General features: G+C 39.0%; 1 protein-coding gene across 1 annotated transcript in view; it reads right to left on the reverse strand.

Annotated features, from left to right (window-relative positions):
- Nucleotides 1-6425: 6425 nt before the first annotated feature.
- LOC145434944 (cyclin-dependent kinase 2-like) overlaps nt 6426-18365 on the reverse strand; it is a 36471-nt gene continuing 24531 nt past the window's right edge. The window contains exons 3-4 of the mRNA XM_080312171.1: nt 9590-10429; nt 6426-6735 (exon numbers count right to left, since the gene is read on the reverse strand). Of these exons, the coding sequence (XP_080168297.1) occupies nt 6575-6735; nt 9590-10429 (1001 nt within the window). The 3' untranslated portion in view covers nt 6426-6574. The remainder of the gene's footprint in view (nt 6736-9589; nt 10430-18365) is intronic.

An 18365-nucleotide genomic window follows, 5' to 3' on the forward strand; every position in this document is an offset into this window, starting at 1 on the left:
CTGGTGTGGTGGTGTGTCTTGGGTACTCAAACAAGCAAATAGCTTCTCCGTAATGACAAATGTTAAAAGTGGGGAATGAAGACCCGGATGAAATCTGAAGTAGGGAATTCAGAAAAAAAGGTTGGTAACCACGGCACAATGAAAATCGACGTAAACGATTTGCAATGGCTGGAACCCTTGGGATAGTCATTGGATCAATAGTTATAGCAGGCTATATATCACTCGAACGGCATGGATGTTCTGATGAAATGACCATTCACCACCGACCATAAAATGCTCCATCACGATATAGTCTTGGTCAAGGATATTCTTTGGTCGTTTTAAAACAGTGAACGATAATCTTTTTCGTTTACGTAGCTGCATCCAATCAGTGTATTCATGTTAAACATGTTCGTTTTAAGTTTACCTTCGTTTAAAATGCAACCTTACAGCCACCTTAACAGAGAAGGTATATGCTCTGCACCATACATGTTGGCCGTGGCAACTTCCCAATTATTGCTTCACCGCCGAGGGGCCAAAAAGATACCTGATAGCGCATTGTTATATTGTGCTGCGATTGTCATGTTTTCAGCGAAGAATCGGTGATGCAAATTAGGCTGTGCCTTACCTTGTAAGCAGTAGGATGAGCTGGCTTTGGCGCAGGCCAATCAGAGAGCGCCACGTCATCCTAATTACCACGCCCCTTTTCATACCCTAAGGGTACATTTTGTAAAAGTGATTAAATTCCGAAACTTAAGATTAACATGCTTTCGAGAGAAAAACAACATTCAAATTATACATAAATTTCGAAAACTATGATGTCTATACAAGACTATATTCGCCAAATATTCTATTATGTGTATTTAGGACTTTGAATTTTCGCGGATAATATATGACCTCTCAGAACTTTAAAACTAACGCGGCTCTACATCGACTTTTTGCGTACATCTGTTTTGCGGGAGCGTATAGCACGTACCCATACATAGCCAACTTTAATAACGGAATTACCATGCTTAACATTGAATCCCAACTCTAAACTTGATACGTAGTTGTAGGGCATTATGGCAATGCACCATGCTAAATTTCATCACACATCTAATGATGGAACACCTTTGAAACTATCGCAGTCGAATACCGACTTTTACGCATATCTGTTTTTCGTGAACATAGCATATACCCGTACATAGTCAATTTTAATAATAGAATTAGCATGCTAAACATTAAATTCTCAACTTGAACGTTGGTACGCAGTTGTAGGACATAATAACAATGCACCATACCAAATTTCGTCAGACATTTCACGATGTAACAACCTTAAAACCAAGTTCTATACCGACTTTTGGCCAAATCTGTTTTTCCGTAGCGTAGCACGTACCTATACATAGTCAATTTTAATAACGGAATTACCATGCTAATATTCGACTCCCCACCTTGAAACTCGGTACGCAGTTGTAAGACATTGTGACAATGCACCATGTGAAATTTTGTTACGCATTTTATGATTGAACAAATTTTAAACTAACGCAGTTCCATGCCGACTTTTGCGGGAGCGTAGCACGTACCTATGCATACTCAACTTTAATAACGGAATTACCGAGCTAAACATTGAATGCGCAACTTGAAAATTGGTTCACAGGTGTAAGACATTATGTAAATGGAACATATCAAATTTCATCACGCATTTCATGATGGAAAACCTTTAAAACTAACGCAGTTCTATACCAACTTAGCGTGAATCTGTTTGCAGGAGCGTAGCATGTAGCCTACCTATGCGTGATCAACTTTAGTGATGGAATTACATATATAGGCCTAATTAAGCTGCAACACTTTTACAATGATTCGTCTTGCTTCCTATAACATCCCACTCGATGCCCTCGTTATTAGGCTGTAATCTCAGCCTGAGCTATGTCTTGAAGCCTACGGGACTCTGCAAATTGTTTCGATTTATTCTGTCCGTTTCAATTTAAGATAAGGAAGCCCATTTCACTCAATGAATCGATGCCTACGGTACTCTACAAAATTTTATGAATAATTCTCCCTATGCTTATTAATCATAAGAAAGATGATTTGACACCTAAAGTACGAAATACTTGTTCGCTTGAGCTAAGCCACAGCGCTTGGAGTGGAATTTTATGGGGTATGTGGACTCATTTCGTAGGGCTCTATGCAATAGGAGCATACTTTACGCTCCAATTCGATTCCCACACAATCCATATAATTACTAACAGAACCATTGAGTACCAGCCTTGACCCGACAGTACGACGGAGACTATCAAAATATCGAGAGAAGCCCTCTATTCTTTTCTGAAATAATCAAGGTTTTATCAGGACTTCCCTTCATATAAACTCCAGCAGAATCACTAATAACCTCTCAAGTTTACTCAATTTACTTTAATCTGATACTCGTGTACCAAATCCCTATTTTCCGCAAGTATGATAGAGGCTATCGCTCGACACTCAACGATTCGTAATTTTGCTGGAATACAAGTACAATTAGGGATTGAAAAGTAACTGATATGGGTGGTTATGTTTGTAGGATATTTACACTTCTACTTACCGGTTTTTCAGGAGAAACTACCTACTTTTAGGACTTTATATTTCAAAGTAGTTTGAGGTTACGTTCGTATCACCTTGATAAGTGCTATTATCAAAAACTGCTTTTGCTAAACTCTTACATTTTCACTGAACTTTTACACTGAATCTTGTAAAGTAGATAAAAAAAGGAAAACTATTAACATAAGGTAAGTGAGAATCACGCAAATTTCGATTGCATACAAATGCCACAAACTGCGCTAACTTTCAGAGTTGTTAAGTATAGAAGTACTCGTATTTCTTGAGAATACCCAGGTAGGTTTTTTGCCTACATGCACCACATACTCTCAAGTCCTTATGATATTGGAGTACCTCAACTTCATGATAGCTAGAGTATTAAACAGTAATAGACCTAAAGTACTAACGTTTTACTTACTCGGAAATGACTACTTCTACCTTATTTTAAAGGATACCTCGTTCGAAGCGAAATTGTATGTGGTTTTGGATAACATCCAAGATGTAGGCTCACTTTAAAGGTTACTTCGTTAAACTCAAATATAGCGCAGTGAGAGTTCGCTAATTCGCGAAGTATTTTTGTTATTTTTATTGCGATAAGTGATTCTGCAGCGCGAAAATGCGTCGTAGGATATAGATGAAACTAGTACCACTAATCAAGACCGCTGAAAACAGTACATTTCAACATTTAGTAGCAGTAAATTTCTAGTAAAGTACAAGACGTGATGATTTCCGAGTGAGTTAAAAAGTAAGTATTGCAGGTATAGTTTAAGTGAAAACCGAATACTCTGAAATAGAAGTATGCAGTGTAAATAGTTAATCACTTGATTAAGTATAGTGCAAGCAGATAAAACCTATACTTGAGTACTACAAAATGCACGAGTACTTCGCTATCGACTCACTCCACGTAATAAGTGACTACGGTTTAAGACTGCTTTTACCGATACTCGTCAATTTCAGTTTTAGATGGAATTCGGAAACCAAATAATTTCATAAACATAAGCTACTTGAATGAATTTACTCGAATGTACTATGCCGCGCTGATAAGATTAATTATAATATACTTATCATGTTACAGCGATTTTTCTAGCGTAGAAAATATTTAAAATGTAGTAAGCAGGCCAATATGAAGATATTCGTTGAGCTGAATAAACATAAAAAATACTCTAGACGACTTTATCAGTACTTTACAGTTTCAGTTTTAGATAAGATTTGTCGCTTTTCACCTATAATTACAACTCCTCGCTATCTTAACATGTTTAGAATATATTATTTGCGATGATACGAACCCATAAAGTACTCAAGTAGCTTTTCGTAGGATATAGATGAAACTGACACCGCTCACCAAGACCACTGGTCCACTGAAAAAAGTACATTGTAGCAGTAAAGTCCTGCTTAAGTACAAGAAGTAATGATTTCCGAGTGAGTTAAAAAGTAAGTATTGAAGGTATAGTTTGGTCAAAACCTAAAAACCCTGAAATAGAAGTAGATGCAGTGTAAATAGTTAATCACTTCATTAAGATAGCGCAAGCAGGCCAAACCTATACTTGAGTACTCCAAAATGTACAAGTACTTCGCTATGTTCCCCCTACTCGTAAAAACTGACTAGGTTTTAGAAAACTTTATCGCTACTTGACAGTTTCAGTTTTAGATAAAATTTGGTATGACTTTAAATTTTTTAAAGTAGTTTGAGCTTACGTTTGTAGCACCTTGACAAGTAACATTATCAGACATTAAAATTATATTATCACCTAATACAGAAGTTAACACACGTCCATGGGCTTGGGAATTCACGAGAAATTGCTTACTAAGAGAAGTATATTCTTGTATACACAATAGTGGAGAGAATATTTAATATGTAGTAAGCAGGCCGATGGGTATTCTTTGAGTTGTATAAGCATAAAAAACATTCCCGCGCGCTCCTTAACCTAATTCATCCTAACCCTATACCACCTAATACTAAGACACGCGCGCGGGTCATTACCTAAGGACCAATCACGTGATCAGTCTACTTGATACGTATTCAACACCATACGAAGTTCGACATATCAACAACGAAACCGCGTGTGAGCGACCCTTATACTGAAAAGGGTTACCGTGCGACCACAAGACACAATAGCTGCATGCGACCGAGAGGAGGTCAAAAAGGGTGGTCGTGCGAACACGGGATTTCGAAACCGCGTGCGAGCGATCCCTATACTGAAAAGGGTTACCGTGCGAGAGGGGCAATAAGACGCAATAGCCGCGTGCGACCGAGAGGGGGGTCAAAAGGGTTACCGTGCCACCACGAGTTTCCCAGCCGCGTGCGACCGCACCCATAAGAGCCCCAGGCACCTCCAGAGCGATCATACTAACTACTCGCGTCAGCGGTGTCTTACAAAAGCCTAGAGGTGGGCTGTGCTATAAGTCGGCAGTTACGGAAAATTATGAAAAATATCGGCCTGGTGTAAATGACCATAGCAGTCGACAAACACCATGAATAATCCAAAAAACAAACAAACGAATCTGAATCGAGTATAGATTTGAATGATTCGAGTCGAGTAGTAAAAGACGATATTTACCAGCACTGAAATTTTATGATCTTCGCCACTAAGTGTTAATTTATCAACGAAAATTACAGTCACGATGGCATTTTCCACTTTGGTAGCCTTGTAACCTTGATTGGCAGCATCGCAGCATACAAAACACAGTAAAAGCTAAGACTCTTACAAGAAATACCACATTTACGAAGTCTTGATCATTCAACAACATTGTCACATAGTGCAATAAAATCGGTATGGTCCAAAAATAACAAACTATCTTTAATGTCATGGATAACTGGCATTATAATTTTTGGTGGCATAGAAGTTATATAATCATAATACTTTCTGCTATGACGTCAAAATGATTGGTACCCGAATACTCCACTCGTGATTCATAATCGAATTATTCAGGCACTCGCCCTCGATTTTGCTCATCCCTAGTAGAGAATTGGAAAGAACATTGCACATCAAAAATAGTATCTCGAAATATGACGTCACCAACATGTAATGAGATCATAAGAGAATGTTCAATGTACTATTTTAAGATCGTACACGAACTCCTTTTGTTGACAAAGCATTGGCTGATTTATTTTGATGAAGGTCGACTCCAAGGCACACAGATGAAAGTGTGAGCGGCCCTTCCCGATTATGCAAAGTCTGTCGTCGCGATTATTTTACGCACAGAAGGCATTAACAGACATATGTTTGCCAATGGCAAAATTTATGGCGTATGAAAGCTCAGCGTTAAGCTTAAGCGGGTGAGTCAAGGGAGAGCTTTTCACTGAGCGTGATGAATGTACTCTGATAAATCTAGGGACATGCTGATTTATGCGTTCCTGCGAACGCTTCGAAGTTCTTCCTACGTAACCGCAGTCACGATAGCACTTAAATTCAATTGAGCCCTTGGCTATATAACTTGTTATGTCGTAAAAGTGTCGATTTTTATAAGGTATTGAAAAGTAATATGGCTAAATTCGTGAAAATTTGCATATTTGGGGCAAATGGCGTAGAGCAAAAACTTGACGTGACGGAAGAAAGCCAACGGCATTTCTGGAATCAGCACGACAAAATTAGCCCAAATCAAGTGCAAAATCAAAATCAACAAATTTTTCGTTCAAAATTGTTGCCCAATGTTATTATTACCTCACTGGTAGATTATCTAAGATTATCTGATTGGATGTGAGCCGAGCGATAGCGCAGAAAACGCGGGGCGATAGCGCAGAAAACGCGAGGCAAAAGCGCAGAAAACGCGGAGCGAAAGTGCAGAAAACGCGATCAGGACGTTCGCACGATCTCCACTAACGCCAACCGAATAACATGGCCTAGGACATTAGATGGTGGTAGACGAGTGACTCAAAAATATTTATCCTACACAAACAGAGCCCAAGTAGGATTTATTTAATGAAAGAGTCTTATCTGTATATATTAACATGAATCATCGATGTATGAGTACAATGACATGGAGTTAATAATTAATGAACGAGATTATATCGAGAACGCGACACTGACTGAAGATGATTTATCCCTCAGATCGGATACACTCTCATCGGGCGTGTGATCTTTACGCGACATGTAGGACATTCGTCGACACGTGTAGCACAATTGGGACAAACATGCACATGACCGCAAGGAATGAAAGCTGTGGTCGCTGAGTTTTCGTAGCAAATGATGCATTCTCCGTAAACAACTGAAAGTAAATTGATGTATGTTAGTCACAAACGTCAAGTATATAGATAACATTAACCATGTGGGTTATATCATAGTGTCCTATATGGTGTGGACACAAGCAAATCTCACGGCTCAGTAAAATAGGTCTACGTCACACTTTCTGTTTGGTCAGGCAACTTAACGGCCATTTTTGACCGACTTGCCAAGCGCTAGATTCGATAAAACACGGAAAATAAATATTATTTTTGGTAATTAACCGTCGCTTTCTCATTCCCTAATGTCAACACATCCACTAAGCATTTATTAACAGTGTAATTCACTGCTTTCAGTGTAGAAATAAAATTAATGCGCTGGAGAACACAGCTAAATCTTTTGACTCGGCCCGCCAACGTATATTCTGCTTCTCAATTGGCCCACAGAGAAAAATAATAGGCGCCTGGTTACGGAATGACACATTTATGGGGTGGCGGTCACCCTATACCAAATGTTTAAACGCCCGCCGTCTGCGACTACGATTTTTTGAATATTTCTATCGTCTGGGCAGTTCGATACGACATCTTCCCAAAAAGACTATATCAGCGCTGTCAATTAGTGAGTCCGTGATATCGCGTAAATGCCAACTATTTCCTATTGAGCAATACGCGCGCGAATAATTGAATACGCAGCTTCGTCGACGACGACGAACTGGTGCTTGAAACGCCCAGAAATTGTAATCCGTGAATAATAATCAGTAGGGCAATTTTTTGACATAAATCACGGAAGATTTTGACCTGAAAAATCAGGATTTAGACATTTTTTACTTTAAAAAACTTAACTTTGATCAAATTTTGATCTAACGTATGCAAATGAGGTGCTTTCCCGCATAATGTTAGAATTGTACTACTTGTTTTCATTTCTGGTTCGAACTGTCTGTCCTTACGAAGTAGTTCGACTCAAAAACTGACAAATTTCTCCACGAAATCTGGCCCTATGAAGAATTCCAGTAGTTATATAACGTAATATGATAGAAATAAATAAAATATGTTGTAGTACAACGAAAGATACTTTCCTATATTCTCGGGTAAAAAGTGTCTGTCCTAAGTAGCTTGCCAAGAATGGAGAAACAACAGTAGTATAGTTGTTGGTTCCCAACACTGAAGTTGGTGACACACCGTGTTGCTTAATTCTGACAATGATGTCTACATCATAATTTTTCATGATGCGCTTCTTGATATAAGAACCATGCAATGCCCACGCAGTGTTGCTTCGGTTGCGATTTTTCGGTACGTTGAGCATAACACAATGTCAACCCATTCGTTTTATTTGAAAGTTTAGGATTCCAAATGACCAGACTGGGCCGTCTACAACGATAAGCCTATAAAGTAGGTTATAAACTTTAAAATATCAAATGATAAGTCCTCCGAGAGTGCAAAATCCACGATACAAACGAAATGCGGGTTGTAAAAAAATGTTGACTTTGTTTACAATTTAGGCATTTTTGACATAACACTACAATTTTGACCTATTTCGATTTTTCTTGACATTAAAAAAAATTGCCCTCGTAATCGGCCAATCGAACCGACCTCGTTTACTACTGCGATTTAGACATGCGTGCACTGAGGAACACCATCTCCTCTCTCGACCAGACGAGCGAACTTAACTCTTAATTAAATTGTATTTGCGCCCATATTCGTTTGCAAAATAATTCTTGAGATAGTTTCGTAATAGTCTCTTTAGACTAGCGCGAAATATGGCAGTGTATTAATGTATGCTTGTGAATTGAAAGTCATTCCTGCAAAAAATGCGACCATTCATTAATTTAACAATGCTTTGCCAACTTTTATCGGGAAATGCAGCGATGCAGCTCAAACGTCGTTATAATGAGCAAACAATTGTCGCGATGTCAGAAACGGGGCGCCATGGGACACTATGGTGAAATAGTCCGTCGTCGCCGAGGTTGCGTATTCAATTGTTCGCGCGAGTGTTGGTGAATAGTGAACAGTTGATATTGGAGCGAGAACGCGAAATCATTAATTAACCGCTGGACTCGCTGGCAAGATTAAGCGTACATATATGCGTAAATTCGTCAACACGACGAAGCTTGTCCTATCCATATTATAGGCATTGACGCTTTAATTAACCGTTTTAAAGTGATGATAACTTGGTAAATTTGAATTAGGAACCCCTCGATGTTTATTCAAACCCTCCCCCGTTTCCTATGACCACCCCATGCAAAAATTAGAGTCGGCATCACTATATATTCAATCAAAATACGACCGTGAATAGCAATATGGTTGAATACCCTAGTATTAATCTTACTACGAAATCAGCGTGTTATGTGGTCTGGTCAGGGGTGTACGAGTTTCTCGTAAACGTTAAAAGGGTGTACTACGACGGCAGAGGTTGAAGAGCACTGCTCTATTCGACTAAAGAAGTGAATTGCTTATTAAAATAAAACATGCAATCATAGCTATAACCATATAGATCGGACTTTAAAAAATATCGTGAAACGGTCCCTTATCAATTGTTAAATGACTCTTGGTCCGTCACAACATCAACAGTAAACAAGACGTTCAATAGTGCCGATGCAACGGATGTAGCTGATTTTTGCGACCAGCTTGATTATGTTTAGTTGCGTTTTCGACAGTGCTACGATAACATCCTGAAATATATTTATATATTCCAAAATATATATTCCAAATTCCAAATTTATATTCCAAAATATTCCAGAAATTTCTAGATCGTCGTAATTTTTTGAAAGGTGACTCTCGGTCCTTAAAAAGTGTCTCGTTGACCCCAAAACGACCGCGCACCCCAGTGTGAGAACGACTGATATAAATACCGCTGACAACTTGTTTCTTACTACCTGGCGTATCGATATCAGCATTACTTACCACGGGTCTCATTGAGGAAAAATGTATGATTTCTTATTTCCCCAACTGATAGTCGATCTCCAGGATCCGGTGATAGCATCTGAGTAAGTAAATCAATCAGCTCCTCTTTTTTCTCAGGAATTCCAATACCGACATTTGAAAGGTCGAGGTTCTCACCGCGCATGATATTGAATTTCCAAAAGTGAGGATCGGTACTATAAGGATGTTTGCCTTTGCTGGTGAGTTGGGCCAGGACGATGGCCAAGGAAAAAATATCAGCTGCTTGACTTATTCTACCACCGTGATACGTTTCTGGTGCGCGGTATCCATCGGATCCTACTCCACCTCTCGTCTGAGTAACCGCCTTTGATCCGCTGAAGATCTCTTTGGTTATTCCGAAATCACAATATTTGAATATTTTGTCTTCAATTACGAGAATGTTATCCGGTTTTATATCTCTGTGAATTAAATTATTTTTATGTATGTACTCAAGTCCATCGAGTAGTTGAGTAGATACGAGATTGAACGTTTTGATTGACATGTATATGTTCCGGTGCTTCTCCATGAACTCCGACATATTGCATTCACACAGCTCCATAACAATGTACAGATGCGGGCCCAATCCGTGTGTCTCAATCTCGTCAAAATCAATAAATTTTACGATGTTTCCATGATCCAAATTCTTTAAAATTGCAAGCTCCTGTTGTGTTCGAGCGGATTTCCTGATGATTTTTACAGCAACTTTCCGATATTCGCCATCCGCCAGAATTTCTCGTCCTTCTCGAACAGTTAATTGCTCATTCAAAGCCTTGTCCTGTTGTAGATACAACATGTACTTTTTCTTCTTTAACCATGTAACATCTGCGAAACAAATTTTAGACATTCGAATGCATAATTTACAGGAAAATAAGTTTAAGTGATTCGATTCCATTACTGTGGTTAAGATTACATGAGACAATAGTTCAATTTACTGGTGTATACAGAATCAAATGGTACCGCTTACTGTGCTTGGCTAAAAATTTATTCTCCATCCCACCAAAGGTAATCCGAGGAATATTTGAGCTGGCTTTTCCTGACAGCGTTATTTGATAAATAAAATCGGTATAAATCCAATGTTACTGCGGCACTGAGAATAACTAGTAAAATTATTCTGCTCGTTGTCATGTATATTACCACTGCCTCCGTGACTATAAAGACTAACGAGGAAGGGCGATGTCTCCTGGAAGAGCAATCGTGTAGCGGAGACCCACTGATTATTCGGCGGTGCGTCAATTGGCAATGAACCTTCTCCTACTAACATACCAGCCGGCATTTGTTCTAGGATTTCCTGAAATCAAGAATCCAAATTATAACAGTTCAGCGTCTATATCAGAGGTCGGGAACTCATTTCGTCCGAAGAGCCATATTGGCCCTATATTTTCCGTTCTAATTTCCAAAGAGCCACACATGTCCAATAACTGTTACGTCACAATAGAAAATTCGGGACGTCATCGTAGCGCAACTTCGAAATAACTATATGGGATGGGATTCATCGTGTGCACCGTATGTAAAAACTCTACTAGTCATGCTGGTTGCCTTATTTGAGCGTTCGAAACTTGAGTTGCAGACCTTTTGCAAGTTATTTGGTGAGGGCAAGCTTCATACACACTGTAATGTTTGATAAGTCAGAGACGTGGGGTCAGCGTAAGCAAGTGAGGCAGATTTTAAACATTTCTACTACCAAAATCACGCAACTTGCATATTTATTGTTCGAAAATAAAGCGTGAAAAGAGAGGTAGGGTATACAGGCGAGACTCGGCCGGCCCAAGCCTTTCCTGTGATAGCGCAATTATCGTAAATATCCTAGAAGTTATAATAACTGATAATAATCGAATATAATTGTCGCACTGATTCCGATTCGACTTCTCAATTCTCAAAGTATTCGGCAAAAACATAACGTTGCGATAGACGCCTACATTCGCCTTACCAATCAAGAATGTGGATAGCTATGGCGTCGCTACCAATTTCAATTTGAAAACGGTAATGTCACTTCCACGGTAGTACATTTCTCGCCGTAGACAAGGAAAACTGCATTGTGATACAGGTGTAGCGGTATCTGCTACTCTCTTTAATGAATCAACGTATCATGCGATCCAAGATTTCGCGGCGGGTGCATCGAATTCGGGAGAGATATTGGTCGCCATGGCGACAGCAACTTAAATATGAGGCCTTTAAAATTTTGTCCGGGCCCATAACCCTGATTACGCTACTGTATTGACCTCTCAAATGTATGTTTATTTATAGTGCCACGAGAGCAATTATTCTGGTCGTGCTGAAAATTCAACAGGAAGTTGCTGCAATATCGATAAATTAGACACAAAAATGAAAATTTGGTAAAGAGCTTATGGAGAGATAAAGATACCGTGAGTTTTCCTGGCAGTCAGCGTGTTATAGCAACATCGCCGTTCGGGGGTGTAGCCGTAGATCTGGCTGACAACATGGAACAATCTGACGGTGCTTCATCGCCTTCAATCATTGGTAGTTGGTGACAATTTCCGATCAAGCCAATCGACTTCACAATCTGACGTGTTTATAGCAAACAAAATGAACGTTGTCAATAGGTTACCGGGGCAGACGGAGATTGAATTGTGATTCTTCGGGTTTTAATCCATTCAGCAAATCAAGTTCTAACTCCTAATCTTACAAGTTAGGGAAAGTTACTAATGTTTGCACCCCATCGCTATTGAACCAAAGCAATCATATAGAACTGATAGAAAGCATCGACACACAGCACTTCGAAACAAAACAACCATATCGCTGTTATTGCCGCGCTACAGATTTGGCATTATTTCTCCGCGATGCGATTGCTCTTCCAGCAAAAATATCTTCTTCAAAATTCATCATATGTAAGATCGATCTAGGCGGTAGGGGTATATCAGGGGCTCTGACTCCAAAAATGGCATTACTTTTGCCGAATTGGCTCTATTTATTGAGAATTTTCCTCTTTCTACATATGCCATAAAAACTAGTATGTTTTGGGGTATTATAGGTTGACTCGCGCTTGAGGAGGCTCATATGGGCGTAGATTAGTTCATATCAGCTCCCATGTTGTACTAACATGTGCGTTGTAGTGCAGTGATGACGCAATCGTTAGTTTTATCCTTAAAATTATCATTTACCCCTTTTGAAGGGGTGTATCATATCTGATATGGCATGTCTCTGTGACCGATTTCTCCGTGTTGACCAGACATGGGGTAATCGCGATTAGTAATCGTAATCGATTACGACGATTACAGCATTTTCAAGTAATCGTAATCGCAATCGATTACATTCGAAAAAAATCCAAAGTAATCGTAATCGTAATCGACTACTTCACATATCTAATCGATTTCTCTGTGAAAAAACGATTACTTTTTATTTGAACAATGAATATGACATAACCGAACATTCGTGAACAAGGAAGAGATATTATAACAGGTTATTGATAGCGCAAACGGTTAATTTTCGAACGCCACTGCTCATTATTACGTCAGAAGTATTAGCTTTGCTCGTCCTTGCGTAGTATCGAAGTATGAAGTATCCACACGTAATAAATATATATTCGATGTATATTGTTGTGTGATTGTTAGAACAGTGTAAGCCATACTGTATATCAGGTTATCAATACACTCCAGACGCCACTACCTCCGCAGCAAGATAATAATCACCACTCTACCTAGTTTCAAATAGTAACTTATGTATTGATGTTTGGTTATGCTCAGTTAAACGCAGTTTGACCGTTGCTGCTTGGCGAGCAGTAGGCCTATCTATATGTAGTATACGTATGCATTGTACGTATACCGCACAAAGATTTGAAATTTTGTACTCGTCAAATAAAACATTACTCAACAGCTGCTGATATATATCATAACCGAGCCGTTCTTTGCCGTAGCTTGCAGTATATGTATTAAATGAAAGGTATAGAATTTTAAGTTCACTTTATTTTATTCTCATATGACTCTACTTGAAACGGGCGCCAATCGTTATTTCACAATTCTTCACTCGACATTTAGACCTGTCGCCATAGCCATCCGCTTATACACCATGCTAGCGTGGGTTGTAGGTACAATCAGGACCAAAACAGCAATTCGTCCCCCACTCCAAACGTTGGTATTGGTAGGGTTCTAACCAAGTCACAATGTTCCCAGTCACAAGTCAATCTCACTTTTATAGTTTTGACTCGAGTAAAGTCGAGTCATTTTCAATTCACCCTCGAGTCAAGTCTGAGTCCAAGTCAGCTAGTATAAGGTCGAGTCCGAGTCATAGTGTTTGGCTCGAGTACGAGTGCAAGTCGTTATGTTCACAGACTAGTTTCAACCCACATTTTTCAACTCTGCTCGAGTGATATAGAATGGCTCGTATTCATAATATCGTAATTTTCATCAGTTTTCACAGTTTACGGCCCTATTTCGAAGTATCAGGACTGATAGACGAAATATAAATAATGTGGTAATTTTACTATTCTTCGAAGTTACATGGAATGTCTGTCTTGGCCGTTCTAGTCTCAAGTCATATGACTTGGTTCGAGTCGTGCAAAATGACTCGAGTACAAGTCGATTCAATACAAAAATTGACTCGAGTCGAGTCAATTTACGCATTTGAAAAAATGACTCAGGTCAAGTCTAGTCATCAAAGAATTGCGACTCGAGTCCAGTCATGACTCGAGTCAATACAACCCTGGGTATTGGGGCCCCATAGGGTGGTCAGTTTTCAAGTTGATGACTGAATTTCGTCAATAATATTAATAATTGCATTATATTGCTATTCATTCAGATTTAACGGTAGAGCTGGGGGCACGTAATTCATAATTATAGCATCTGGTATGTTGTTATAATTACTTTACTGTATATTGTTAATTCGTGACCTCCCGTGTTTTATATGATCAAAGGATACTGTAGTCGCCCAAACGTAGCAGACTAAAAGAAAATCTTTCGTGAGACGCACACACAAATTGTCATGTATTCAGTCTTCATTCCTCTGTGAGTGCGCCGGGTGGCATTTGGATTGTTGGGGCTCAGATTAGATGGACCGGACTATTCGTCACGCCCACAGAGCGCGGCTATACTGACAATGGACACATACCCAAAGTTTTGACCAAGGTCATTCTTTGGTAGCACACTTTGTGGAGTTGAATGTTGGCCAAAATTGCATACGTCTTTTGGTGTATCGTGGCGGGGTAATGACCGCCCACGAAATGCCTATTCCTATAAATTATGCATGCTTTTTTTCTTGAGGGGGAGAGCTATGCATTTCCAAATCAAGCTATTTAGAGACATTGAATCCCGAAGCTCGACGAAAATTTTCAAGTACTCTATAATAATTTATGTTGATTTACGAAATACTTTTGAGTCCCCTTAGAGCTCGCTCCTGGTCCTATTGGGGAGTTTGGGGTGTGGAAGTTACGGACCTGGCAAGAATGCAAATCGTTGGGTGCGACGAATAGTCCTGTATAGAGTTGGGCAATGGGTGCATTATGACGTAACAAGAAAATAACGTATGATTTATTAGGAAAGTTGATATCTCATTAGACCTTTTCATCGCAAGCCTTATATTGTATTCCAATATCTCTTCTGAGATTAGTTCTAAGAAGCAAAACAAATGTAATCGTGAGTAATCGTGATTACTTTTGAAATGTAATCGTAATCGTAATCGACTACTTTCAGATTTTGCTGTAATCGTAATCGTAATCGTAATCGCGGGATTCACAAGTAATCGTAATCGCAATCGATTACATTCGTGAAGTAATCACCCCATGTCTGGTGTTGACACGCCGTAGGCATCGGGTACTTGGTCTTTCGGAAAGCTGAGATTTTCTGATTCATTTGATACCTTACTCAAAAATTTTAGTTCAAAACGAAAAAAAAAATACGAAAACCCGAAAAAATTGGTTATCACCTGAAATTTCCAGATATTTTCCGAGTCGGAAATTTTGTCGAAAATTCTGCCAGAACATCAGAAGTCAAGTTGTACGGTATTCCATGCACCTTTTCGTCGTTTTGAACATCAAACCTTGTTCTAGGGAGTTTTCTGAGGGGGTTTGTTAATTGTGGTCACGCGTCGGTGATTTTCAAGAACATGGTCAAGTTCAAGTTCAGGTTTATGCCGAAATATGAGTCATAAACTGGTTTACTATGACTGAAAATGGTTGGATATGACAAGAGATTGAATTCTTCGTTGTTTCCAGAGGTGGTCAGTAACGAAGTACTTCTACTTTTTCGAAGTAGAAGTAGTTTTCCTCAAGTTTTCCTCAAGTAGTTTTCCTCTACTTCTGGTACTTACTCAAGTAGATATAATCTTCGCTACTTCTACTTCTATTTTGTGATCTACTTACTTACTTCTCGCTATTTTCAGTTTGTCAAGTAGAAGTAGTGTAACCCTCCAACTAGAAAGAGAAACTGGGGAATTCTCGGGCTGTTTTCACGGAGTTTTAACTTTCAATTTTAGGAAAATTTAAGTCAAACCCAAAATATCCGTCGAGCTTCATATCAAGTAGATATAGAGTTACAAATATGTTTCCACGAAAGGGAATATTATTTAGGTTGCAGGTTGCATTGCATTGAGTGATGTAACTAGACCAGCGGTTCTCAACCGGGGGTCCGCGAAGCCTCAAAATAGTTGATAACCTAATTTTCCTTTTTTTAATTCGGAAAATCACAAGTCAGTGTCGCTTCATTACTAGTAAAACTCCAGAGCTCACATCAACAGAATGGCAGTCTCAGTTGAAATATCCTACGGTGCAGACTCATTTTATTCACTAAATTGTGAATAGCCTACTGATACAAACATTTTGCTATTTAGAGATGTTTTGTTGGGGATTGTGGAAAAAAAGTTGGATGAGTAAGGTCAATCTTCGAATCTTCAATCTTCGAAATGTTTACAAAAATCCATTTACATAACCATTTGTTTCATAATAACTTCAAGATAAGCTGCTATAGTGGTTCTTAACCTGGGGATAATTGTCCCCAAAGGGGTAATTTACCAATTATCGGGGGGTAATTCAAATTGACGTTTTTGTTTACTTATAACGCTGCACTGAAGTATTTTCAAACGTAAATATGAATGTATGCTAACATATATTTTTGCGCGTTTGTATATATTTCGTTTCACTTAACACGCCGTGCCTGCTGTGATATCATAGTAAGCATTATTGATTACGAATAACAGGGCCGAATGTAGTTAAGTATAGTGCTAGAAGTTATATTTATTTTGCAGTAATGCGGATCATGTAGTTGCGCATGCTGACATATTGAAAGACAACAAGAGGCGTCCAAGTTTAGCTTTACACCTATTATGCCGTAACAATATCGTAGAAATGTAGTTGTTAGTATTGAAAAGTGTAGTGGTGGTCTAGTCTAGTCAGTAAAATTAAGTCTGAAATCATCAAAATGCTTTCGAAGAAACGAGGGGAAGATTTTGGAACCTTTTGGTTTCGCCTACAAAATGAATAACCAATTTATGTCATAATGGCATTTACCTTTCTGATTGAATTTCCTTCAATTTATTGCTGCGAAGTAGGATTTTCTGCAATGGTATCTATCAAAGCGAAATAAGTTTGCGATTGACAATTGCATGAGAGATACTGTTTATTATCCTCCCCTCTGTCTAGATTTGACCACCGGATAACCCGAAAACAAAATCAGCCTTTCCATTGACTTGATATTTTATCAGTTATTTCAGTGTACATTATGACGTCATCTTTGTGCTGTTTTACAATTAATTGAGTGCAAGCTGTAATTTGCTATTTTTTTAAAGGGGTAATTGCGTCCCGTCATTTTCTTCTTGGGGGTAACGATATGAAAAAAGGTTAAGAACCACTGAGTTGATCGACAGGACCAGGCTTGACGTTCTATGTTCATTATAATTGAATTTTGGTGCCACATTTGTTGCGATCATACCCAAATGTGTCGTCGAAAGCGTTACGCGTTATTACTACATTCGCCACCACCTATATTTGTGGAAATGGATTTACGGCACTCGTTCATATCAAAGCGAAGGCGCGCATTTTCAAGACTAGTCGACCACGTAATGTAAGAAATGCAGTTAAAGAATTCGCTTCGAAATAATAGAAGGCAACTCAATATGGCTACATGAATATTAGATGAACTTATTTTCAAGAAAATTCATTTTGTTGCTGTTTATCGCTAAGCCTACAGTTATCATTTGCACAAGACAGATGACGATTGCGCGATAATTGAGCTAAATTTGAACTAGAACTTCGTGGGGGTCCGCGGGGTCCGTGACGGTCCGAAAGGGGTCCGCGAAGACAAAAAGGTTGAGAACCACTGAACTAGACAGAGAATGTGTGGTAATGACCTATATTTGTTTTGCTACATATGTTACGAAAACACGCTCAGCATGAAGCGATTCATGTTATCGATGTGAAATGTCACCAAGTTCATTTACAAGGAGTAGTTTGGTATGTTGTTTGGAGGAGATCAAGATAAACGCCGGGTACCGCAAACGGTCCGCCAGCATTTGGCTGAAACTTCGCGAATACTTAAGGTAAAGTCTAAATAAGGGGTCGGCAACCCCCGACACGCGTGCCGTTTGTGGCATGCCAGATGATTTTTCATGGCACTCCATATGATTTGATACACACGACATATCATAACCATGTTTTTGCAAAAAGTGAGACATAAGTTTTTGAAATGTAAAAAGCTCGTTGCCGACCCCAAATTATTTCGAAAATCAAAATAAAATAGAGTCTTTGGCACTGGTTGGATGACTCGACAAAATTAAGAATGTTTGAAACTCCGGTTGTGAATATTTTGACAGTTTT

The sequence above is a fragment of the Botryllus schlosseri genome, chromosome 3 (genome assembly GCF_051294905.1).
Source record: "Botryllus schlosseri isolate E-star chromosome 3, Bs_hap1, whole genome shotgun sequence".
In the NCBI taxonomy this organism is placed as follows: Eukaryota; Metazoa; Chordata; class Ascidiacea; order Stolidobranchia; family Styelidae; genus Botryllus; species Botryllus schlosseri.